At 45.3% G+C, this 25,700-nt stretch overlaps 1 protein-coding gene across 3 annotated transcripts in view; it reads left to right on the top strand.

Moving 5' to 3' along the window:
• The window catches only part of LOC106592187 (glutaredoxin 3), a 32,684-nt gene extending 7,380 nt beyond the window's left edge, over positions 1–25,304 (top strand). For 2 of the 3 annotated variants that reach the window (XM_045701117.2, XM_045701116.2), the window contains exons 3-11: positions 1,734–1,808; positions 7,043–7,247; positions 13,899–14,071; positions 18,879–18,940; positions 19,079–19,136; positions 20,871–20,923; positions 23,482–23,521; positions 23,783–23,875; positions 24,821–25,304. In XM_045701117.2, the coding sequence (XP_045557073.2) occupies positions 1,734–1,808; positions 7,043–7,247; positions 13,899–14,071; positions 18,879–18,940; positions 19,079–19,136; positions 20,871–20,923; positions 23,482–23,521; positions 23,783–23,875; positions 24,821–24,871 (810 nt within the window). In that variant the 3' untranslated portion in view covers positions 24,872–25,304. Of the gene's footprint in view, positions 1–1,733; positions 1,809–2,348; positions 2,439–7,042; positions 7,248–13,898; positions 14,072–18,878; positions 18,941–19,078; positions 19,137–20,870; positions 20,924–23,481; positions 23,522–23,782; positions 23,876–24,820 lie in introns of those variants that run through there. The other variant, XM_045701118.2, reaches the window with a different exon arrangement.
• Positions 25,305–25,700: the final 396 nt, after the last annotated feature.

Raw genomic sequence — 25,700 nt, 5'->3', positions numbered from 1 at the left:
CACCACTATCAAGAACAAAGCAACTATCCATCACCAATCACAGATCACAGCACCCCGCGCAGAGCAGGAGATGCTACTGCTCTGCTCTCTCATTTGTCTTGCTTGTTAGACATATCAAAGTGGTGAATGTGTGCTTTATTTTCTCCCTGAAGGGTGATGCCTCCTGGCTAAATAAACCTAGTGTTGAGGGGAAATTCAGTGGGGTGCAGTGGGGTTCTTCATGTGTGGATGCAGACATTGTTTGATGGCTTGGAAAGGGAACAAAGGGTTATCAACATTGTGTGGATGATCCCTCATTCACTCCATCTCTTTCTCCCTTCCTCTTCCCTTGCTTTGTCCTCTCTCTCTCTCTCTCCCTCATTCCCTTCCTCCCTCATTCACTCCATCTCTTTCTCCCTTCCTCTTCCCTTGCTTTGTTCTCTCTCTCCCTCCCTCCATCCCTTCCTCACTCCTTCCCTTCTCTCTCTCCCTCCTTCCCTTCTCACCCTCCCTCCATCCCTTCCTCCCTCCTTCCCTTCTCTCTCTCCCTCATCCCTTCCTCCCTCCTTCCCTTCTCTCTCTCCCTCATCCCTTCCTCCCTCCTTCCCTTCTCTCTCTCCCTCATCCCTTCCTCCCTCCTTCCCTTCTCTCTCTCCCTCATCCCTTCCTCCCTCCTTCCCTTCTCTCTCTCCCTCATCCCTTCCTCCCTCCTTCCCTTCTCTCTCTCCCTCATCCCTTCCTCCCTCCTTCCCTTCTCTCTCTCCCTCATCCCTTCCTCCCTCCTTCCCTTCTCTCTCTCCCTCATCCCTTCCTCCCTCCTTCCCTTCTCTCTCTCCCTCATCCCTTCCTCCCTCCTTCCCTTCTCTCTCTCCCTCATCCCTTCCTTCCTCCTTCCCTTCTCTCTCTCCCTCCATCCCTTCCTCCCTCCTCTCTCTCTCCCTCATCCCTTCCTCCCTCCTCTCTCTCTCCCTCATCCCTTCCTCCCTCCTTCTCTCTCTCCCTCATCCCTTCCTTCCTCCTTCCCTCCTCTCTCTCTCCCTCATCCCTTCCTCCCTCCTTCTCTCTCTCCCTCATCCCTTCCTCCCTCCTTCCCTTCTCTCTCTCCCTCATCCCTTCCTCCCTCCTTCCCTTCTCTCTCTCCCTCATCCCTTCCTCCCTCCTTCCCTTCTCTCTCTCCCTCATCCCTTCCTCCCTCCCTCCTTCTCTCTCTCCCTCATCCCTTCCTTCCTCCTTCCCTTCTCTCTCTCCCTCATCCCTTCCTTCCTCCTTCCCTTCTCTCTCTCCCTCCATCCCTTCCTCCCTCCTCTCTCTCTCCCGCCATCCCTTCCTCCCTCCTTCCCTTCTCTCTCTCTTCCTCCATCCCTCCTTCCCTTCTCTCTCTCTTCCTCCATCCCTCCTTCCCTTCTCTCTCTCCCTCCATCGCTTCCTCCCTCCTTCCCTTCTCTCTCTCTCCCTCATCCCTTCCTCCCTCCTTCCCTTCTCTCTCTCCCTCATCCCTTCCTCCCTCCTTCCCTTCTCTCTCTCCCTCATCCCTTCCTCCCTCCTTCCCTTCTCTCTCTCCCTCCATCCCTTCCTCCCTCCTTCCCTTCTCTCTCCATCCATCCCTCCTTCCCTTCTCTCTCTCTTCCTCCATCCCTCCTTCCCTTCTCTCTCTCTCTCCCTCCATCCCTTCCTCCCCCTTCCCTTCTCTCTCTCCCTCCCTCCCTCCATCCCTTCCTCCCTCCCTCCCTCCTTCCCTCCTCTCTGTCTTACAGCTGGAGGCAGAAGCAGTGCCAGAGGTATCAGAGAAATATGAGATCGCCTCAGTCCCGACCTTCCTCTTCTTTAAGGTGAGTCTTATTGCCTCAGTCCCGACCTTCCTCTTCTTTAAGGTGAGTCTTATTGCCTCAGTCCCGACTTTCATCTTCTTTAAGGTGAGTCTTATTGCCTCAGTCCCGACCTTCCTCTTCTTTAAGGTGAGTCTTATTGCCTCAGTCCCGACCTTCCTCTTCTTTAAAGTGAGTCTTATTGCCTCAGTCCCGACCTTCCTCTTCTTTAAGGTGAGTCTGATTGCCTCAGTCCCTACCTTCCCCTTTTTTAAGGTGAGTCTTATTGCCTCAGTCCCGACCTTCCCCTTCTTTAAGGTGAGTCTTATTGCCTCAGTCCCGACCTTCCTCTTCTTTAAGGTGAATCGTATTGCCTCAGTCCCGACCTTCCTCTTCTTTAAGGTGAGTCTGATTGCCTCAGTCCCTACCTTCCCCTTCTTTAAGGTGAGTCTGATTGCCTCAGTCCCTACCTTCCCCTTCTTTAAGGTGAGTCTTATTGCCTCAGTCCCGACCTTCCTCTTCTTTAAGGTGAATCGTATTGCCTCAGTCCCTACCTTCCTCTTCTTTAAGGTGAATCGTATTGCCTCAGTCCCGACCTTCCTCTTCTTTAAGGTGAGTCTTATTGCCTCAGTCCCGACCTTCCTCTTCTTTAAGGTGAGTCAAGTATTGTAAAAAACTAATTTACACTACTTGGCCAAATCTATTATTGGATTTGGCTATTTCAGCCACACCCGTTGCTGACCGGTATATAAAATCGAGCACACAGCCATGCAATCTCCATAGACAAACATTGGCAGTAGAATGGCCTGTACTGAAGAGCTGTGACTTTCAACGTGGCACTGACATAGGATGCCACCTTTCCAACAAGTCAGTTGGTCAAATTCCCCGTTTAACTGTAAGTGCTGTTATTGAGAAATGGAAACGTCTAGGAGCAACAGCGGCTCAGCTGCGAAGTGGTAGGCCACACAATCTCACAGAACGGGACTGTCGAGTGCTGTAGCACGTAAAAATCGTCTGTCCTCATTAGCAACACTCACGACCTAGTTCCAAACTGCCTCTGGAAGCAACGTCACCACAAGAACTGTTCATCAGGAGCTTAATGAAATGGGTTTCTGTGGCCGAGCAGCCGCACACAAGCCTAAGATCACCATGCGCAATGCCAATGGTCGGCTGGAGTGGTGTAAAGCTCGCCACCATTGGACTCTGGAGCAGTGGAAACGCGTTCTCTGAAGTGATGAATCGCGCTTCACCATCTGGCAGTCCAATGAACAAACCTAGGTTTGGCGAATGCCAGGAGGATGCTACCTGTCCCAATGCATAGTGCCAACTGTAAAGTCTGGTGGAGGAGGAATAATGGTCTGGGGCTGTTTTTCATAGTTTGGGCTAGTCCAAGTGAAGGGAAATCTTAACGCTACAGCATACAATGACATTCTAGACGATTCTGTGCTTCCAACTTTGTGGCAACAGTTTGGGGAAGGCCCTTTCCTGTTTCAGCATGACAATGCCTCCGTGCACAAAGAGAGGTCCATACAGAAATGGTTTGTCGAGGTCGGTGTGGAAGAACTTGACTGGCCTGCACAGAGCCCTGACCTCAACCCCATCAAACACCTTTGGGATGAATTGGAACACCGACTGCGAGCCAGGCCTAATCGCCCCAACATCAGTGCCCGACCTCACTAATGCTCTTGTGGCTGAATAGAAGCAAGTCCCGGCAGCAATGTTCCAACATCTAGTGGTAAGCCTTCCCAGAAGAGTGGAGGCTGTTATAGCAGCAAAGGGGGGACCAACTCTATATCATGGCCATGATTTAGGAATGAGATGTTCGACGAGCAGGTGTCAACATACCTTTGGTCATGTATTTTGTGTGTGTGTGCATACAGTTGAAGTCGGAAGTTTAGGTTAGTCATTAAAACTCGTTTTTCAACCACTCCAGAAATTTCTTGTTAACAAATTATAGTTTTGGCAAGTCGGTTAGGACATCTACTTTGTGCACGACACAAGTCATTTTTCCAACAATTGTTTACAGACATTATTTCACTTATAATTCACTGTATCACAATTCCAGTGGGTCAGAAGTTTACATGCACTAAGTTGACTGTGCCTTTAAACAGCTTGGACAATTCCAGAAAATGATGTCATGGCTTTAGAAGCTTCTGATATTCTAATTGACATCATTTGAGTCAATTGGAGGTGTACCTGTGGATGTATTTCAAGGCATACCTTCAAACACAGTGCCTCTTTGCTTGACATCATGGGAAAATCAAAAGAAATCAGCCAAGACCTCAGAAAACAAATTGTAGACCTCCACCAGTCTGGTTCATCCTTGGGAGCAATTTCCAAACACCTGAAGGTACCACGTTCATCTGTACAAACAATAGTACGCAAGTATAAACACCATGGGACCATGCAGCCGTCATACCGCTCAGGAAGGAGACGCGTTCTGTCTCCTAGAGATGAACGTACTTTGGTGCTAAAAGTGCAAATCAATCCCAGAAAAACAGCAAAGGACCTTGTGAAGATGCTGGAGGAAACTGGTACAAAAGTATCTATATCCACAGTAAAACGAGTCCTATATCGATATAACCTGAAAGGCTGCTCAGCAAGGAAGAAGCCACTCCTCCAAAACCGCCATAAAAAAGCCAGACTACGGTGTGCAACTGCACATGGGGACAAAGATTGTACTTTTTGGAGAAATGTCCTCTGGTCTGATGAAACAAAAATAGAACTGTTTGACCAAAATGACCATCGTTATGTTTGGAGGAAAAAGGGGGACGCTTGCAAGCCGAAGAACACTATCCCAACCGTGAAACACGGGGGTGGCAGCATCATGTTGTGGGGGTGCTTTGCTGCAAGAGGGACTGGTGCACTTCACAAAATAGATGGCATCATGAGGCAGGAAAATTATGTGGATATATTGAAGCAATATCTCAAGACATCAGTCAGGAAGTTAAAGCTTGGTCACAAAATGGGTCTTCCAAATGGACAATGACCCCAAGCATGCTTCCAAAGTTGTGGCAAAATGGCTTAAGGACAACAAAGTCAAGGTATTGGAGTGACCACCACAAAGCCCTGACCTCTATCCTATAGAACATTTTTGGGCAGAACTGAAAAAGTGTGTGGGAGCAAGGAGGCCTACAAACCTGACTCGGTTACACCAGCTCTGTCAGGAGGAATGGGCCAGAATTCACCCAACTTACTGTGGGAAGATTAAAGGCAATGCTACCAAATACTAACAAATACTAATTGATGTGTATGTAAACTTCTGACCCACTGGGAATGTGATGAACGAAATAAAAGCTGAAATAAATAATTCTCTCCTATTATTCTGACATTTCACATTCTTAAAATAAAGTGGTGATCTTAACTGACCTAAAACAGGGAATTTTTACTTGGATTAAATGTCAGGAAAATGTGAAAAACTGAGTTTAAATGTATTTGGCTTAGGTGTATGTAAACTTCCGACTTCAACTGTGTATGTATTTATATATAAACTCAACTAAAAATGAAACTTCCCTTTTTCAGGACCCTGTCTTTAAAAGATAATTCGTAAAAATCCAAATAACTTTTGGATCTTAATTGTAAAAGGTTTAAACACTGTTTCCCATGCTTGTTCAATGAACCATAAACAATTAATGAACATGCACCTGTGGAACGGTCGTTAAGACATTAATAGCTTACAGACAGTAGACAATTAAGGTCACAGTTATGAAAACTTAGGAGACTAAAGAGGCAGTTTCTACTGACTCTGAAAAACACCTAAAGAAAGATGCCCATGGTCCCTGCTCATCTGTGTGAATGTGCCTTAGGCATGCTGCAAGGAGGCATGAGGACTGTAGATGTGGCCAGGGCAATAAATTGCAATTTCCGTACTGTGAGACGCCTAAGACAGCGCTACAGGGAGACAGGATGGACAGCTGATCGGCAGACCACGTGTAACAACACCTGCACAGGATCGGTACATCCGAACATCACACCTGCGGGAGAGGTACAGAATGGCAACAACTGCTCGAGTTACACCTGGAACGCACAATCCCTCCATCAGTGCTCAGACTGTCCACAATAGGCTGAGAGAGGCTGGACTGAGGGCTTGTAGGCCTGTTGTAAGGCAGGTCCTCACCAGACGTCACCAGCAACAACGTCGTCTATGTGCACAAACCCACCGTCGCTGGACCAGACAGGACTGGCAAAAGGTGCTCTTCACTGATGAGTTGCGGTTTTGTCTCACCAGGGGTGATGGTCGGATTCGCCTTTATCATCGAAGGAATGAGAGTTACACCGAGGCCTGTACTCTGGAGTGGGATCGATTTGGAGATGGAAGGTCCGTCATGGTCTGGGGCTGTGTGTCACAGCATCATCGGACTGAGCTTGTTGTCATTGCAGGCAATCTCAATGCTGTGCGTTACATGGAAGACATCCTTCTCCCTCATGTGGTACCCTTCCTGCAGGCTCATCCTGACATGACTCTCCAGCATGACAATGCCACCAGCCATACTGCTCGTTCTGTGCATGATTTCCTGCAGGACAGGAATGTCAGTGTTCTGCCATGGCCAGCGAAGAGCCCGGATCTCAATCCCATTGAGCACGTCTGGGACCTGTTGGATCGGAGGGTGAGGACCAGGGCCATTCCCCCCAGAAATGTCAGGGAGCTTGCAGGTGCCTTGGTGGAAGAGTGGGGTAACATCTCACAGCAAGAACTGGAAAATCTGGTGCAGTCCATGAGGAGGAGATCCACTGCAGTACTTAATGCAGCTGGTGGCCACACCAGATACTGACTGTTACTTTTGATTTTGACCCCCCCTTTGTTCAGGGACACATTATTCAATTTCTGTTAGTCGCATGTCTGTGGAACTTTGGAACTATAACCTAGTTTACAGCTTCTCCACAGTTAGTATCATCAGGCCTTCTGTCAGGCCTTCACTGATGATTTAACATGCCAAACATTTAACTGGGAGAGGACTCCTGTCCTTGAACCTCTCTCTCTCTCTCTCTCTCTCTCTCTCTTTTTCTCTCTCTTTCTCTCTCTCTCTCTCTCTTTTTCTTTGCCTCTGTCTCTTTCTCTGTCTTTCTCTCTCTGCCTCTCTCTCTCTTTCTCTCTCTGCCTCTCTCTTTTTCTCGGCCTCTCACGCTTTCTTTCTTGATCTCTGCCTCTCTCTCAACCCTCCTCTAGAATAATACAAACATGCAAACAAAAAGAAAAACCATTGCGTTAAAATATTAATGTTATTTTTCTTTCTCCCCCACCCTCTGGTGGGTCTCAGGGTGGCCAGAAGATTGACAGGCTGGACGGCGCTCATGCCCCAGAGCTGACCAATAAGGTCCAGAGGCTGTCGGTCAGCTCGGGGGGGCTGGGCGGGCCAGGGGCGGAGCCCCCTAAAGAGGACCTTAATGAGCGTCTGAAGAGACTGATCAACGCAGCACCCTGCATGCTCTTCATGAAGGGATCCCCCCAGGAACCCCGCTGTGGTAAAGTGTGTGTGTGTGTGTGTGTGTGTGTGTGTGTGGTCTTCATGAACAGGCTCCCGCTGTGGAAAACACACAGGGGCCAGGCCTGATAATTAGAGAGAGACAGAGGGGGGTTGTGGGTCTGCCTGTGTGTGTTGGTGTGAGAGAGGAGACTTGGTGGAGGAGAGGCAGGCCTGGTGGTGGTGGAGGAGGAGAGGCAGGCCTGGTGGTGGTGGAGGAGGAGAGGCAGGCCTGGTGGTGGTGGAGGAGGAGAGGCAGGCCTGGTGGTGGTGGAGGAGGAGAGGCAGGCCTGGTGGTGGTGGAGGAGGAGAGGCAGGCCTGGTGGTGGTGGAGGAGGAGAGGCAGGCCTGGTGGTGGTGGTGGAGGAGGAGAGGCAGGCCTGGTGGTGGTGGTGGAGGAGGAGAGGCAGGCCTGGTGGTGGTGGTGGAGGAGGAGAGGCAGGCCTGGTGGTGGTGGTGGAGGAGGAGAGGCAGGCCTGGTGGTGGTGGTGGTGGAGGAGGAGAGGCAGGCCTGGTGGTGGTGGTGGTGGAGGAGGAGAGGCAGGCCTGGTGGTGGTGGTGGTGGAGGAGGAGAGGCAGGCCTGGTGGTGGTGTGGTGGAGGAGGAGAGGCAGGCCTGGTGGTGGTGGTGGAGGAGGAGAGGCAGGCCTGGTGGTGGTGGTGGAGGAGGAGAGGCAGGCCTGGTGGTGGTGGTGGAGGAGGAGAGGCAGGCCTGGTGGTGGTGGTGGTGGAGGAGGAGAGGCAGGCCTGGTGGTGGTGGTGGTGGAGGAGGAGAGGCAGGCCTGGTGGTGGTGGTGGTGGAGGAGGAGAGGCAGGCCTGGTGGTGGTGGTGGTGGAGGAGGAGAGGCAGGCCTGGTGGTGGTGGTGGTGGAGGAGGAGAGGCAGGCCTGGTGGTGGTGGTGGTGGAGGAGGAGAGGCAGGCCTGGTGGTGGTGGTGGTGGAGGAGGAGAGGCAGGCCTGGTGGTGGTGGTGGTGGAGGAGGAGAGGCAGGCCTGGTGGTGGTGGTGGTGGAGGAGGAGAGGCAGGCCTGGTGGTGGTGGTGGTGGTGGTGGTGGAGGAGGAGAGGCAGGCCTGGTGGTGGTGGTGGTGGAGGAGGAGAGGCAGGCCTGGTGGTGGTGGTGGTGGAGGAGGAGAGGCAGGCCTGGTGGTGGTGGTGGAGGAGGAGAGGCAGGCCTGGTGGTGGTGGTGGAGGAGGAGGAGGAGAGGCAGGCCTGGTGGTGGAGGAGGAGGAGGAGAGGCAGGCCTGGTGGTGGAGGAGGAGGAGGAGAGGCAGGCCTGGTGGTGGAGGAGGAGGAGAGGCAGGCCTGGTGGTGGAGGAGGAGAGGCAGGCCTGGTGGTGGTGGTGGTGGAGGAGGAGAGGCAGGCCTGGTGGTGGTGGTGGTGGAGGAGGAGAGGCAGGCCTGGTGGTGGTGGAGGAGGAGAGGCAGGCCTGGTGGTGGTGGAGGAGGAGAGGCAGGCCTGGTGGTGGTGGTGGTGGAGGAGGAGAGGCAGGCCTGGTGGTGGTGGTGGTGGTGGAGGAGGAGAGGCAGGCCTGGTGGTGGTGGTGGTGGAGGAGGAGAGGCAGGCCTGGTGGTGGTGGTGGTGGAGGAGGAGAGGCAGGCCTGGTGGTGGTGGTGGTGGAGGAGGAGAGGCAGGCCTGGTGGTGGTGGTGGTGGAGGAGGAGAGGCAGGCCTGGTGGTGGTGGTGGTGGAGGAGGAGAGGCAGGCCTGGTGGTGGTGGTGGTGGAGGAGGAGAGGCAGGCCTGGTGGTGGTGGTGGTGGAGGAGGAGAGGCAGGCCTGGTGGTGGTGGTGGAGGAGGAGAGGCAGGCCTGGTGGTGGTGGTGGAGGAGGAGAGGCAGGCCTGGTGGTGGTGGTGGAGGAGGAGAGGCAGGCCTGGTGGTGGTGGTGGAGGAGGAGAGGCAGGCCTGGTGGTGGTGGTGGAGGAGGAGAGGCAGGCCTGGTGGTGGTGGTGGAGGAGGAGAGGCAGGCCTGGTGGTGGTGGTGGTGGAGGAGGAGAGGCAGGCCTGGTGGTGGTGGTGGTGGAGGAGGAGAGGCAGGCCTGGTGGTGGTGGTGGTGGAGGAGGAGAGGCAGGCCTGGTGGTGGTGGTGGTGGAGGAGGAGAGGCAGGCCTGGTGGTGGTGGTGGTGGAGGAGGAGAGGCAGGCCTGGTGGTGGTGGTGGTGGAGGAGGAGAGGCAGGCCTGGTGGTGGTGGTGGTGGTGGAGGAGGAGAGGCAGGCCTGGTGGTGGTGGTGGAGGAGGAGGAGAGGCAGGCCTGGTGGTGGAGGAGGAGGAGAGGCAGGCCTGGTGGTGGTGGTGGAGGAGGAGAGGCAGGCCTGGTGGTGGTGGTGGAGGAGGAGAGGCAGGCCTGGTGGTGGTGGTGGTGGAGGAGGAGAGGCAGGCCTGGTGGTGGTGGTGGTGGAGGAGGAGAGGCAGGCCTGGTGGTGGTGGAGGAGGAGAGGCAGGCCTGGTGGAGGAGGAGGAGAGGCAGGCTGGGTGGTGGTGGAGGAGGAGGAGAGGCAGGCTGGGTGGTGGTGGTGGAGGAGGAGGAGAGGCAGGCCTGGTGGAGGAGGAGGCCTGGTGGTGGAGGAGGAGGCCTGGTGGTGGTGGAGGAGGAGGCCTGGTGGTGGTGAAGAAGGAGGGGCAGGTCTGGTGGTGGTGGTGGTGGTGGTGGAGGAGGAGGAGAGGCAGGCCTGCTGGTGGAGGAGGACATTACACTGTACAGGGTTGAGGTTCCACTCCCAACCACGCCGCTGATTAGAAGCATCAGTATTAGGTTCAAGGCAGTTTGCCGAACGTCAAACGTTACATTTTAGTTTTTCAAATCTAAACCTGTAAGTGTTACTTTTCACCTCATCCTGAAATGTATCTCTAAATATTTTTCATCTTTAAAGAAGCCAAGTTGTAGTGTTTGTGAACTCTAGTTGAATCTAATCTCCACCAAACCGCGTGAGGCTGTGACTACGACCTCGCTAGTTGTTTAAAGAAGCCCTCTAGACCTGAATTTAAAGGTTACACACTCATACACCATGTAAAACACATGTTCCTAACACATTACACGCTCTTTCTGTGTGTTTGTGTGTGTGTGTGTGTGCATAATAACCTAACTTTCCTTGAAATAAGAAATCAGCTTTTTATGTTCCTTTTTCCTGGAGCTGTATCGTCTGTCTGCGGTGCGCGATCCCCCTGACCCTTTAGGAAAAGGAGAGAGGGGGAACAACCCCTCGCCAATCAATCGTGCGTGTCTGGGTCTAGGATAGAGAGCCTCTAGCCAGAGAAAGCAGCTGGGCCTGGTGTAGTAGAAACAAGTTAATATAGTGGCATGTAGCTGAATAACCATTAGTTAGTGGCCTCTAGCTGTTTTATAATGAATTCCCACATGAATGAATGAAGTATCAGAATGAGAGTTTCACTGCAGGCTCTACATGCAGGCAACATATCACGGCTCCCCTCCTCCCACTCCTGTTCCCTCTTTCTGTTTCCTTCTCTTTTTCTCTGCCTCTCGCTTTCTTGCTCGCTCTCCTCTCCCTCTCTCCCTCGCTTTCTCCTCTCTCTTGCTGTCTTTCACTCGCTCTCTCTTTCTTTCTTAATCTCTCGCGCTCCTCTCCCTCTCCCTCTTTCTCTTCTCTTCCTCGTTTTCCTCTCTCCCTCTTTCTCCTCTCTTGCTGTCGTTCACTCGCTCTCCCCTCTCTTTCTCTCTCTCTCGCTCGCTCTCTCCCTCCCCCTCTCTCGTTTCCATCTCTCTATTCCCCTCTATCACAGTCTCTTCTCAAACACTGACTCACACCCAAGTATCAAGGACATAATGCATAACCTGCCTCATATTTAACAGTGATCCTGTCCATGCCAATGTGGACCCATGTCAGTAGTAAGATAGAAAAAGAGCTGTTACAATAGATACACTGCATTTGGAAAGTATTCAGACCCCTTGACTTTTTCCACATTTTGTACAGCCTTATTCTAAAATTGACAAAAAAAATGTCTTCTCATTTCCTCATCAATCTACACACAATACCCCATAATGACAAAGCAAAAACAGTTTACAATTATTTTTTAATAAACTGAAATATCACATTTACATAAGTATTCAGACCCTTTTCTCAGTACTTTGTTGAATAACTTTTGGCAGCAATTACAGCCTCAAGTCTTCTTGGGTATGATGCTACAAGCTTGGCACACCTGTATTTGGGGAGTTACTCCCATTCTTCTCTGCAGATCCCCTCAAGCTCTCTCAGGTTGGATGGGGAGCGTTGCTGCACTGCTACATTCAGGTCTTTCCAGAGATGTTCGATCGGGTTCAAGTCCGTGCTCTGGCTGGGTCACTCAAGAACATTTAGAGACTTGTCCCGAAGCTATTTCTGTGTTGTCTTGGCTGTGTGCCTAGGGTCATTGTCCTGTTGGAAAGTGAACCTTCGCCCCAGTCTGAGGTCCTGAGCGCTCTGGAAAAGTTTTTTTATGAAGGATCTTCCTGTACTTTGCTATGTTCATCTTTCCCTTGATCCTGACTAGCCTCCCATTCCCTGCAGCTGAAAAACATCCCCACAGCATGATGCTGCCACCACCATGCTTCACCGTAGGGATGGTGCCAGGTTTCCTCCAGACGTGATGCTTGGCTTTCAGGCCAAATAGTTAAATCTTGGTTTCATCAGACCAGAGAATCTGGTTTCTCATGGTCTGAGAGTCCTTTAGGTGCCTTTTTGCAAACTCCAAACAGGCTGTCATGTGCCTTTTACTGAGGAGTGGCTTCCGTCTGGCCACTCTCCTATAAAGGCCTGATTGGTGGAGTGCTGCAGAGATGGTTGTCCTTCTGGAAGGTTCTCCCATCTCCAAAGAAGAACTCTGGAGCGCTGTCAGAGTAACCATCAGGTTCTTGGTCACCTCCCTGACCAAGGCCCTTCTCCCCTGATTGCTCAGTTTGGCCCGGGCACCCAGCTCTAGGAAGAGTCTTGGTGGTTCCAAACTTCTTCCATTTAAGAATGATGGAGGCCACTGTGTTCTTTGGGATCTTCAATGCTGCAGAAATGTGTTGATACCCTTCTCCAGATCTTTGCCTCGACACGATCGTGTCTTGGAGCTCTACTGACAATTCCTTCGACCTCATGGCTTGGTTTTTGCTCTGACATGCACTGTCAACTGTGAGACCTTATATAGACAGGTGTGTGCCTTTCCAAATCATGTCCAATCAAATGAATTTACCACAGGTGGATTCCAGTCAAGTTGTAGAAACATCTCAAGGATGATCAATAGAAACAGGATGCATTTGAGCGCAATTTTGAGTCTCATAGCAAAGGGTCTGAAAACTTAGGTAAATAATGTCAGTTGACCTTTTTTTTAATACATTTTCAAAATCAAATACTTGTTTTCGCTTTGTAATTATGGGGTATTGTGTATAACACATCCATTTTAGAATAAGGCTGTAACATAACAACGTGGAAAAAGACAAGGGGTCTGAATACTTTCCCAATGCTCTGTGAGTGTGTCTGTATATATATGACATTCATTTGAAGTAATATGTGTAACACTGATAAAATAAAAATGAATATATATATATTATACACACACATACACTTATCAGTGTTACACATATTACTTAATGAATGTGATGATACCAGGCTAGGGTTTGGGACCATCTTTATTTTACCTTTTAACTTCATGTCTTGTTCATTTGTTTCCAAATGTCCCCTATAATATGAGGGTAACAAACATGCTGCTGACCAAACTCATCTGCAATTATGTCCTGATTTAATATCCTGACTGTTGTTCCTGTTAACATACAATAACATTTAACTAACAACCTGATTTAATATCCTGACTGTTGTTCCTGTTAACATACAATAACATTTAACTAACAACCTGATTTAATATCCTGACTGTTGTTCCTGTTAACATACAATAACATTTAACTAACAACCTGATTTAATATCCTGACTGTTGTTCCTGTTAACATACAATAACATTTAACTAACAACCTGATTTAATATCCTGACTGTTGTTCCTGTTAACATACAATAACATTTAACTAACAACCTGATTTAATATCCTGACTGTTGTTCCTGTTAACATACAATAACATTTAACTAACAACCTGATTTAATATCCTGACTGTTGTTCCTGTTAACATACAATAACATTTAACTAACAACCTGATTTAATATCCTGACTGTTGTTCCTGTTAACATACAATAACATTTAACTAACAACCTGATTTAATATCCTGACTGTTGTTCCTGTTAACATACAATAACATTTAACTAACAACCTGATTTAATATCCTGACTGTTGTTCCTGTTAACATACAATAACATTTAACTAACAACCTGATTTAATATCCTGACTGTTGTTCCTGTTAACATACAATAACATTTAACTAACAACCTGATTTAATATCCTGACTGTTGTTCCTGTTAACATACAATAACATTTAACTAACAACCTGATTTAATATCCTGACTGTTGTTCCTGTTAACATACAATAACATTTAACTAACAACCTGATTTAATATCCTGACTGTTGTTCCTGTTAACATACAATAACATTTAACTAACAACCCGTCGATTTCTCTTCAGGGTTTCAGCCGTCAGATTGTAGTTCTATTGAAGTACCATGCTATCCAGTATAACAGCCATGTACCTGTCTTATACCAGGTTACAAACACACTGTTCTCCCCATCACCCAGGTTTCAGCCGTCAGATAGTGGCGCTTTTCAAGGACCACGCTATCCAGTTCAGCAGTTTTGACATCCTGTCAGACGAGGAAGTGAGAGGGGGGCTGAAGACCTTCTCCAACTGGCCCACCTACCCTCAGGTTTACGTTAACGGAGAACTCGTTGGGGGACTGGACATTGTCAAGGTGAGTAATGTTAAACACACATTTAGCCCTACACATTTCTCTTTTCCAGAGAACTGAGGCGAGCGAAAACAAAACAAACATGGACAACAACAAAATGAAAAATGGAACCCTTGTAAAAATACTAAATAACCTTGGTATAACACCTAGAGACCTCACCTAGAGATTTGAGCCTTTTGGTGTAATGGTTTTGGAATGACAGAGACCAGGGTTTGAGTCCTGGTCAGGATACCCTCCTAATGAACTACATTGGTTTCAGCAGTTGGATAGATAGCACTATTGAAAGCATGTCCCAGCCAAGTTAGAGGGCATTGATCTGTCACTCTTCATAATGGGATGTTCTATGTATAGCATTCTATTAAAGTAATCAGGCACTGTCTTTACTGTGTTGATCTGCTTCAGCTTCTATTCAGCTTGAATTCTACATTTAACACAATCTAGCATGCAAATATATTTAGACAGCTGACGCAAGTACAAATCAAATCAAATCACATTGTCTTCAGGAAATGTACTTGAGTCATATTTTTTCTTACCTTTTAGATGTGTTCACTGCAGGCTGACTAGCAGCTATTAAATTGCAGTGTCCCATTTAAATACGTGCCCAGATCAACCTGAAGTATCTACCAAACAAGTTTTACAGCAACATAATCCAAAAAGGGAAGCTACTAAAATGTTTTCCTATTACTGTTCGCTACTCACAAAATATTATTTTAATTCCCAGGATTTGATTCACCACAATCAAACCGAATCCCAACTACTACAATGGCGAAGGGAATCATTCGATTTGTAAAAAAAATTAAAATAAATTGGCGGGACTGAGCAGTTCTGGACTGGTTCCGACCGATATTTCTGTGTACAGTGGGCTCTGTGAACGCTGCAACATCAATTGCTTTACACTCCCTAAAGGCGCTGGTTGTCCCGATTTTCATATGCACTATTACAAGCGCAGCTGTGAGGTTCACAGACACAGGAAATCGTCCATTTGCATGGGGAGCGACAAGTGACATTTTCTGGCCTATCCAGACAAAGGAAGGATTTCCTGTGTCTGTGAACCTCATAGCTGTGCTTTGTAATGGCGCATATGAAAGGGGAGACTCCAGCGGACGCAACAATAACACTTTCATCTCACTGTGATGGTCTCAGGTGGATTTAACGTGCTCCACAGGGAAAATTACAAAACTATTTCGTAGAATTGACAAGACCACTTTCTCGTGGTCACAGACGGACAAAACCACTTGTAGCGAGTTGAAGTTGTAACGAGTCTATAGACATTAGGCCAGCATCCCGGAGTCGCCTCTTCACTGTTGACGTTGAGACTGGCGTTCTGCCTAGAAGGCCAGCATCCCGGAGTCGCCTCTTCACTGTTGACGTTGAGACTGGCGTTTTGCGGGTACTATTTAATGAAGCTTGAGGACTTGTGAGGCGTCTGTTTCTCAAACTAGACACTCTGATGTACTTGTCCTCTTGCTCAGTTGTGCACCGGGGCCTCCCACTCCTCTTTCTATTCTGGTTAGAGCCAGTTTGTGCTGTTCTGTGAAGGGAGTAGTACACAGCGTTGTACGAGATCTTCAGTTTCTTGGCAATTTCTCGCATTGAATAGCCTTCATTTCTCAGAACAAGAATAGACTGACGAGTTTCAGAAGAAATGTATGAGCCTGTAATCGAACCCACAAATGCTGATGCTCCAGATACTCAACTAGTCTAAAGAAGGCCAGTTTTATTGCTTCTTTAATCAGAACAAGTTTTCAGCTGTGCTAACATAATTGCAAAAGGGTTTTTTAACTTCTTGGGGCTATGTGGGACGCTAGCGTGCCACCCGTGGTGCACCCTATCAACAGCAGGTGCATTTCAAGAGCGGCAAATTTGAAACCAAATAAATGTCAAAATTCAAATTTTTCAAACATACAACTATCTTACACCCTTTGAAAGATAAACATCTCCTTAATCTAACCACGTTGTCCGATTTCAAAAAGGTTTTACGGCGAAAGCATAAAGTTAGATTATGTTAGGAGAGTACATTGACAATAGCTGTGTGGAATGTTTTGTCAATTCAAAGACAGGGTCACCAAAACCATAAAACCAGCTAAAATGATGCACTAACCCTTTACAATCTCCATCAGATGACACTCCTAGGACATTATGTTAGACAATGCATGCATTTTTAGTTCTATCAAGTTCATATTTATATCCAAAAACAGCGTTTTACTATGGCATTGATGTTGAGGAAATCGTTTCCCTCCAATAACCGGCAGTCAAGTCAGCACCACAAATTAAATAATTAAAATTAGAAAACATTGGTAAAATATTATATTGTCATTTAAAGAATTATAGATTTACATCTCTTGAACGCAATCAACTTGCCAGATTTAAAAAGAACCTTACTGGGAAATCACACTTTGCAATAATCTGAGCACTGCGCCCAGAAAAATATGCTTTGCTATACAGACAAACGGCCATGTTGGAGAGATCTAAAATCGAAAATACTATGTAAATAATCCATTACCTTTGATTCTCTTCATCAGATGTCACTTCCCGGAATCCCAGGTCCATAACGAATGTAGTTTTGTTCAAAAAAGCTCATCATTTATATCCAAAAAGATCCGTGTTGTTAGCACATGATCTAAGCCAGCCGGACTTCTCGTCATGAACGAGGGGAAAAAATATATTTACGTTCGTTCAAACATGTCAAACGTTGTATAGCATAAATCATTAGTGCCTTTTTTAACCAGAACATGAATAATATTCAAGGTGGACGAATGCATTCTCTTTTATAACGTATTGGAACGAGGGTACCCAACATGAACTCGCGCGCCAGAGTCTAATCGGCCATCACCGTTCCATGGCTCTTGTTCGGTCAGATCTCACAGTAAAAGACTCAAAACACTTTGTAAAGGCTGGTGACATCTAGTGGAAGCAATAGGAAGTGCCAAAACATTAATCAACCCCTGTGTGTTTCAATGGCATAGGCTTAAAGGTAATTCAACACATCAGGTATCCACTTCCTGTCAGAAAATGTCTCAGGGTTTTGCCTGCCAAATGAGTTCTGTTATACTCACAGACACCATTCAAACAGTTTTAGACACTTTAGGGTGTTTTCTATCCATATATAATAAGTATATGCATATTCTAGTTACTGGGTAGGATTAGTAACCAGATTAAATCGGGTACGTTTTTTTATCCAGCCGTGAAAATACTGCCCCCTAGCCCCAACAGGTTAATGATCAATTATCCTTTTAAGATGATAAACTTGGATTAACTAACACAATGTGCCATTGGAACACAGGAGTGATGGTTGCTGATAATGGGCCTCTGTACGCCTATGTAGATATTCCATAAAAAAATCTGCCGTTTCCTGCTACAATAGTCATTTACAACATTAACAATGTCTACACTGTATTTCTGATCAATTTGATGTTATTTTAATGGACAAAAAATGAGCTTTTCTTTAAAAAACAAGGACATTATTAAGTGACCACAAACTTTTGAACGGTAGTGTATGTGTGTTAGTGTGATTGAGACTGTTGGTATGTGTGTTAGTGTGATTGAGACTGTAGGTGTATGTGTGTTAGTGTGATTCAGACTGTAGGTATGTGTGTTAGTGTGATTGAGACTGTTGGTATGTGTGTTAGTGTGATTGAGACTGTAGGTGTATGTGTGTTAGTGTGATTCAGACTGTAGGTATGTGTGTTAGTGTGATTGAGACTGTAGGTATGTGTGTTAGTGTGATTCAGACTGTTGGTATGTGTGTTAGTGTGATTGAGACTGTTAGTATGTGTGTTAGTGTGATTGAGACTGTAGGTGTGTGTGTTAGTGTGATTGAGACTGTTGGTATGTGTGTTAGTGTGATTGAGACTGTTGGCATGTGTGTTAGTGTGATTGAGACTGTAGGTGTGTGTGTTAGTGTGATTGAGACTGTAGGTGTATGTGTGTTAGTGTGATTCAGACTGTAGGTGTGTGTGTGTGTGTGTTAGTGTGATTGAGATTGTCGGTGTGTGTGTTAGTGTGATTGAGACTGTAGGTGTGTGTTAGTGTGATTCAGACTGTAGGTGTGTGTGTTAGTGTGATTGAGACTGTTGGTATGTGTGTTAGTGTGATTCAGACTGTAGGTGTGTGTGTTAGTGTGATTCAGACTGTTGGTATGTGTTTTAGTGTGATTGAGACTGTAGGTGTGTGTTTTTGTGTGATTCTGACTGTAGGTGTGTGTGTGTTTTTGTGTGATTGACTGTAGGTGTGTGTGTGTTTTTGTGTGATTGACTGTAGGTGTGTGTGTGTTTTTGTGTGATTGACTGTAGGTGTGTGTGTGTTTTTGTGTGATTGAGACTGTAGGTGTATGTGTGTTAGTGTGATTGAGACTGTAGGTGTGTGTGTTAGTGTGATTGAGACTGTAGGTGTGTGTGTTAGTGTGATTGAGACTGTAGGTGTGTGTGTTAGTGTGATTGAGACTGTAGGTGTGTGTTAGTGTGATTGAGACTGTAGGTGTGTGTTAGTGTGATTCAGACTGTAGGTGTATGTGTGTTAGTGTGATTCAGACTGTAGGTGTATGTGTGTTAGTGTGATTCAGACTGTAGGTGTGTGTGTGTGTGTGTTAGTGTGATTGAGATTGTCGGTGTGTGTGTTAGTGTGATTGAGACTGTAGGTGTGTGTTAGTGTGATTGAGACTGTAGGTGTGTGTGTTAGTGTGATTCAGACTGTAGGTGTGTGTGTTAGTGTGATTCAGACTGTAGGTGTGTGTGTTAGTGTGTAGGTACAGTAGAACAAAGGGCCTCTGCAGTGATCCAGTGACCCATCTCAGTGTTGATACCTGTTGTAGGAACTAGCTGAATCTGGAGAGCTGGAGAATACCTGTCCCAAGGCTGTCACACTGGAGCACAGGTAAAACTCACCTTTATACACACACACACACACACACACACACACACACACACACACACACACACACACACACACACACACACGTGGAAGATGGCAGGTTGTATTGTGTGACTTATGGACTGTCCTTATAACCTCCAGGTTGAAGTCGACCATCAACAGGAGTCCAGTCATGCTATTCATGAAGGGCAATAAAGAGGTACGTAGGTGTCACTCAATCATAACAGGGCAATAAAGAGGTACGTAGGTGTCACTCAATCATAACAGGGCAATAAAGAGGTACGTAGGTGTCACTCAATCATAACAGGGCAATAAAGAGGTACGTAGATGTCACTATATCATAACAGGGCAATAAAGAGGTTACGTAGGTGTCACTATATCATAACAGGGCAATAAAGAGGTACGTAGGTGTCACTATATCATAACAGGGCAATAAAGAGGTACGTAGGTGTCACTATATCATAACAGGGCAATAAAGAGGTACGTAGGTGTCACTATATCATAACAGGGCAATAAAGAGGTACGTAGGTGTCACTATATCATAACAGGGCAATAAAGAGGTACGTAGGTGTCACTATATCATAACAGGGCAATAAAGACGTACGTAGGTGTCACTATATCATAACAGGGCAATAAAGAGGTACGTAGGTGTCACTCGATCATAACAGGGCAATAAACCTGTGTGTTTGTTTGGTCTGTGTACTTAATTAATGGAATAGAATGGGGGCGGCAGGTAGCCTAGTGGTTAGAGCGTTGGACTTGTAACCGAAAGGTTGCAAGATCGAATCCCCGAGCTGACAAGGTAAAAATCTGTCATTCTGCCCCTGAATGAGGCAGTTCCCTGGTAGGCCATCATTGTAAATAAGAATTTGTTCTTAACTGACTTGCCATGTTAAATAAAGATTACAAAAAAAAAAAAAATGTAATAGAAAAGGACTTGAATATAATTGCAGCTAATCGTAAATAAATACTATGCATAACATACATGGACAATAAACTGAGGCTTGTTTTTGGCCTATATAACTTCAAGAGGTAACAGTTGGCCTATATACTCTGCCAATCTAGTAGATAAGGACAATGGGTATTGCATACATTTCAACAGAATTGAGGCTAATCTAAAATCAATAATGTTCTTCTCACAGAGCAGTGCGATTTTCCCCCCCCCCCTCCCCCCCCAGACACACACACACACACACACACACACACACACACACACACACACACACACACACACACACACGGTTCTTCTACCCTCCTACTTCTTCATACACCTATTGATTGCTGCTGCTCACAGATGAACAGATATCTTCAGAGTAGTTTAAACCTAGTCCCCTGTGAATCCCATCTCTCCCTTTTCACTCACTGGGTTTTTTATTTTAGATATGGATCTTTATTAGTTTTCCCTCCATTTCTTAAAAGACAATTTAGAAGTGGGTCCTGTGAAACCAATAGGAGTTGAAACTTGCTCAATGAAAGCTTTAGTTTGGTGCTATTCATTCTGGAGTGAAGAAGTCCCAACTCATCCTGCTTCAGAGTAGTACTTTTTATTTATTTTAATTTGTATTCTTTATTTAACTAGGGCAAGTCAGTTAAGAACAAGTTCTTATTTACTATGACGGCCTAGGAACAGTGGGTTAACTGCCTTGTTCAGGGGCAGAACGACAGATTTTTACCTTGTCAGCTCGGGGTTTTTTATATTAGCTATTTGAAATGGTCTTTGTCTTAAAAAAATAAAAAAATTGAAGACCAGAATCATTGCTTCCTGTGATTTTGTCCTGCAATAAAATGGTTTGTGTGGACTTACCTGTTGAAGGATCTGAAATGAGTTAATTTGTTTATTATAAAGTGTATGTTCTTTGTTAATCAGACCCATGTCAGGATCTCAAGTAATCTGTTTTATATCTAAAGCCTGCTTTTCTTCCTGTGTCTGTAGCAAGCCAAATGTGGATTCAGTCGTCAGATACTGGAGATAATGAACAGTGCGGGGTAAGATAACACCACTATATCATGATACTGGAGCTAATGAACAGCGCATGGTGAGAACACCACTGTATCATGATACTGAACAGCTCAGGGTAAGGTAACACCACTGTATCATGATACTGAACAGCTCAGGGTAAGGTAACACCACTGTATCATGATAATGAACAGCTCAGGGTAAGGTAACACCACTGTATCATGATAATGAACAGCGCAGGGTAAGGTAACACCACTATATCATGATAATGAACAGCGCAGGGTAAGGTAACACCACTATATCATGATAATGAACAGTTCAGGGTAAGGTAACACCACTGTATCATGATAATGAACAGCGCAGGGTAAGGTAACACCACTATATCATGATAATGAACAGCGCAGGGTGAGAGAACACCACTATATCATGATAATGAACAGCGCAGGGTGAGAGAACACCACTATATCATGATAATGAACAGCGCAGGGTGAGAGAACACCACTATATCATGATAATGAACAGCGCAGGGTGAGAGAACACCACTATATCATGATAATGAACAGCGCAGGGTGAGAGAACACCACTATATCATGATAATGAACAGCGCAGGGTGAGAGAACACCACTATATCATGTAAATGAACAGCGCAGGGTGAGAGAACACCACTATATCATGATAATGAACAGCGCAGGGTGAGAGAACACCACTATATCATGATAATGAACAGCGCAGGGTGAGAGAACACCACTATATCATGATAATGAACAGCGCAGGGTGAGAGAACACCACTATATCATGATAATGAACAGCGCAGGGTGAGAGAACACCACTATATCATGATAATGAACAGCGCAGGGTGAGAGAACACCACTATATCATGATAATGAATAGCGCAGGGTGAGAGAACACCACTATATCATGATAATGAACAGCGCAGGGTGAGAGAACACCACTATATCATGATAATGAACAGCGCAGGGTGAGAGAACACCACTATATCATGATAATGAATAGCGCAGGGTGAGATAAATCAACAACAACATGAAAGTGGTGTTATTTAGAAAAGATGACTTCATGTTATATTTAGTGTTAATTATTCATATCGATTCAGATACATTTCAATCACATGTTAACTCCAGTGGGATATTCCTTAGTGTTCACTGCATGCAGGGGAGTAGAGATCTAAAGGGAATGCATGGAGACAGAGAAAAGGTTGTTTATAATATGATGTGTTGGTTAACTGTGTTTATAATATGATGTGTTGGTTAATATCCTGCCTGTGTTTATAATATGATGTGTTGGTTAATATCCTGCCTGTGTTTATAATATGATGTGTTGGTTAATATCCTGCCTGTGTTTATAATATGATGTGTTGGTTAATATCCTGCCTGTGTTTATAATATGATGTGTTGGTTAACATCCTGCCTGTGTTTATAATATGATGTGTTGGTTAATATCCTGCCTGTGTTTATAATATGATGTGTTGGTTAATATCCTGCCTGTGTTTATAATATGATGTGTTGGTTAATATCCTGCCTGTGTTTATAATATGATGTGTTGGTTAACTGTGTTTATAATATGATGTGTTGGTTAACATCCTGCCTGTGTTTATAATATGATGTGTTGGTTAATATCCTGCCTGTGTTTATAATATGATGTGTTGGTTAATATCCTGCCTGTGTTTATAATATGATGTGTTGGTTAATATCCTGCCTGTGTTTATAATATGATGTGTTGGTTAACATCCTGCCTGTGTTTATAATATGATGTGTTGGTTAATATCCTGCCTGTGTTTATAATATGATGTGTTGGTTAATATCCTGCCTGTGTTTATAATATGATGTGTTGGTTAATATCCTGCCTGTGTTTATAATATGATGTGTTGGTTAACTGTGTTTATAATATGATGTGTTGGTTAACATCCTGCCTGTGTTTATAATATGATGTGTTGGTTAATATCCTGCCTGTGTTTATAATATGATGTGTTGGTTAACATCCTGCCTGTGTTTATAATATGATGTGTTGGTTAACATCCTGCCTGTGTTTATAATATGATGTGTTGGTTAATATCCTGCCTGTGTTTATAATATGATGTGTTGGTTAACTGTGTTTATAATATGTGTTGGTTAACATCCTGCCTGTGTTTATAATATGATGTGTTGGTTAATATCCTGCCTGTGTTTATAATATGATGTGTTGGTTAACTGTGTTTATAATATGATGTGTTGATTAATATCCTGCCTGTGTTTATAATATGTGTTGGTTAACTGTGTTTATAATATGATGTGTTGATTAATATCCTGCCTGTGTTTATAATATGATGTGTTGATTAATATCCTGCCTGTGTTTATAATATGATGTGTTGGTTAATATCCTGCCTGTGTTTATAATATGATGTGTTGGTTAACTGTGTTTATAATATGATGTGTTGATTAATATCCTGCCTGTGTTTATAATATGATGTGTTGGTTAACTGTGTTTATAATATGATGTGTTGGTTAACTGTGTTTATAATATGATGTGTTGGTTAACTGTGTTTATAATATGATGTGTTGGTTAACATCCTGCCTGTGTTTTCTGTTTGCAGAGTGGAATATAGCACCTTTGATATCCTGGAAGATGAGGAGGTAAAAGAGGCTGTATCTGTCTGACATTTGCTTTAGATTATTTTAAGTGAAGTATTTTTTATTTTTTATCAGCAGTGATTTTCAGAAAAGCAGATTGTATATTGTAATTTTAGATGTCTGATCCTTGTGACAAAAGTCCCTTGAAGCTTTGTTCCCCCCCCCCCCCCCCCCCCCCAAAAAAAAAAAACTATGTTGGTGAAACCTAAAGATGTTTTTCTACATGTCAACAAATGTTTTCTTCATTTATCTTCCAATTTCCAGGTTAGACAGGGGCTGAAGACATACTCAAACTGGCCAACGTACCCTCAGCTATACGTCAAGGGGGAACTCATTGGCGGGCTGGACATTGTGAAAGTGAGAAGTGATTTTTGTTTTACACCTCAGACCATAATTGCACTTATTACCTCCACTTAGTCCTGGACTAGTCTTAATATGTCTATAAACCATTCACAATGGAGATTCTCTGTTTAAAATAGCTTTTTAGTCCTAAACTAGGCTGAATCTGTGTCTGTGGAAACTGACCCTTTATAGGATCAGCTTGGCATGTCACAGTGTCATAGACGGACAGAGCCAACAGCAGTACCACAGACTCTACACCAGGTGTCACTAAAGCACCGTGTTCTGTTAGCTTAGCCTGCTAAATGTCCTCATCCATGTACAGTCAGACAGGCGGCATGGAGGGGGTCATCGTCGGTAGTAAAAAGCACAGAGGAAAAGATTGGTGTGATGTAAATACCAAGGTTTCTTAGTGAACTACATTAAACCATGCTAGGGAGGTTAAAGTCCCCAGGGTGTGTCTAACAGTAATCCTCTGTTAGATATACCTACTTATTTCACCAAGAGCCTTGCTTTGCATAAACTAGGCCTGTAGTCCGCGTGGGTTTAAAGCAGCGTATTGCCCAGCAGTGGCTAGTGATTGATATCAGCTGGAGCTCAGTTTTAATAGATCACCTGTCAATCACTGTTCTTTTAAGGACTGCATTGTGTTGTCACTGAGTTTCATTAGACAGGAGTTCTCTGTTTATCTATTCATAGTTAGTTTCATGAGACAGTTCTCTGTGTATCTATTCATAGTTAGTTTCATTAGACAGGAGTTCTCTAGGTATCTATTCATAGTTAGTTTCATGAGACAGTTCTCTCTGTGTATCTATTCATAGTTATTGTGCATCAATAGAATATTTGTTTCTGGGTCCTGTTGGAACAAGACTTGCATGACAGGTCCAGTAGGCTGTTATTTCTTCATGTATCAGCTGGTATGAAGATCAGACCTGTATTGACATGTTTTCTGTGTTTTTACAGGACCTTAAAGACAGTGGAGACCTTTCTTCTGTCCTGAGGGGTGAATGCTAGATGCCTTTCTTCTGTTCTGAGGATGAATGCTAGATGCCAGTAGTACTGTTACTGTGATGGGAATAAGCTATGGACTACTGCACTCTTCCTTTCCCTCTCTACCCCCTTCATTCCCCTCTCTACCCTCTTCTCTTCTCCTCTCTACCCTCTTCTCTTCCCCTCTCTACCCTCTTCTCTTCCTCTCTACCCTTTTCTTCCCCTCTCTACCCTCTTCTCTTCCCCTCTACCATCTTAGAACTTCCTTAACCTCTCACTTAAAGCCAACAAGGTCACAGTGAATGCAGTCTGAGGCACGAGGGATGAAATAAGTCGTATATTATCCATCCATTGATTTTTCTGAACATAGCACAGGTGTCCAAATAAACCCAATTGATCAAAGTGCATTTTGCCACCACCACCAGCTGCAAATATAATAAAGTAATCCATGATGCTACCTGACTGTTTTCCTTATTTGTCTTTAGAACCTTAGAGAACACAGCAGTCAGAGCAAAGAACTAGAACCTTAGAACACAGCAGTCAGAGCAAAGAACTAGAACCTTAGAACACAGCAGTCAGAGCAAAGAACTAGAACCTTAGAACACAGCAGTCAGAGCAAATACATAGAAGTGGCCTCCCCATTCAAGTCAATGATGACATAATGGGTGGACTGGCAGCCATTCCATAGATCATTGGACCCCCCCTCCATAGAAATGGACGTGGTGCACGCAGAATGTTCCCCAATACTGGAAGGCAGGGCCTGAGTGAAAACGTTTGTGAGCCCCTGCTATAGATTGTATTGTATATCGTTTTATTACATTTACATGGTTACAGTGCATTCAGAAAGTATTCA

This window comes from Salmo salar, chromosome 18, assembly GCF_965601325.2.
Source record: "Salmo salar chromosome 18, fSalSal1, whole genome shotgun sequence".
NCBI lineage: Eukaryota > Metazoa > Chordata > Actinopteri > Salmoniformes > Salmonidae > Salmo > Salmo salar.
The sequence above is the reverse complement of the archived record's forward strand: the minus strand, read 5'-3'. Positions and strand labels throughout refer to the sequence as shown.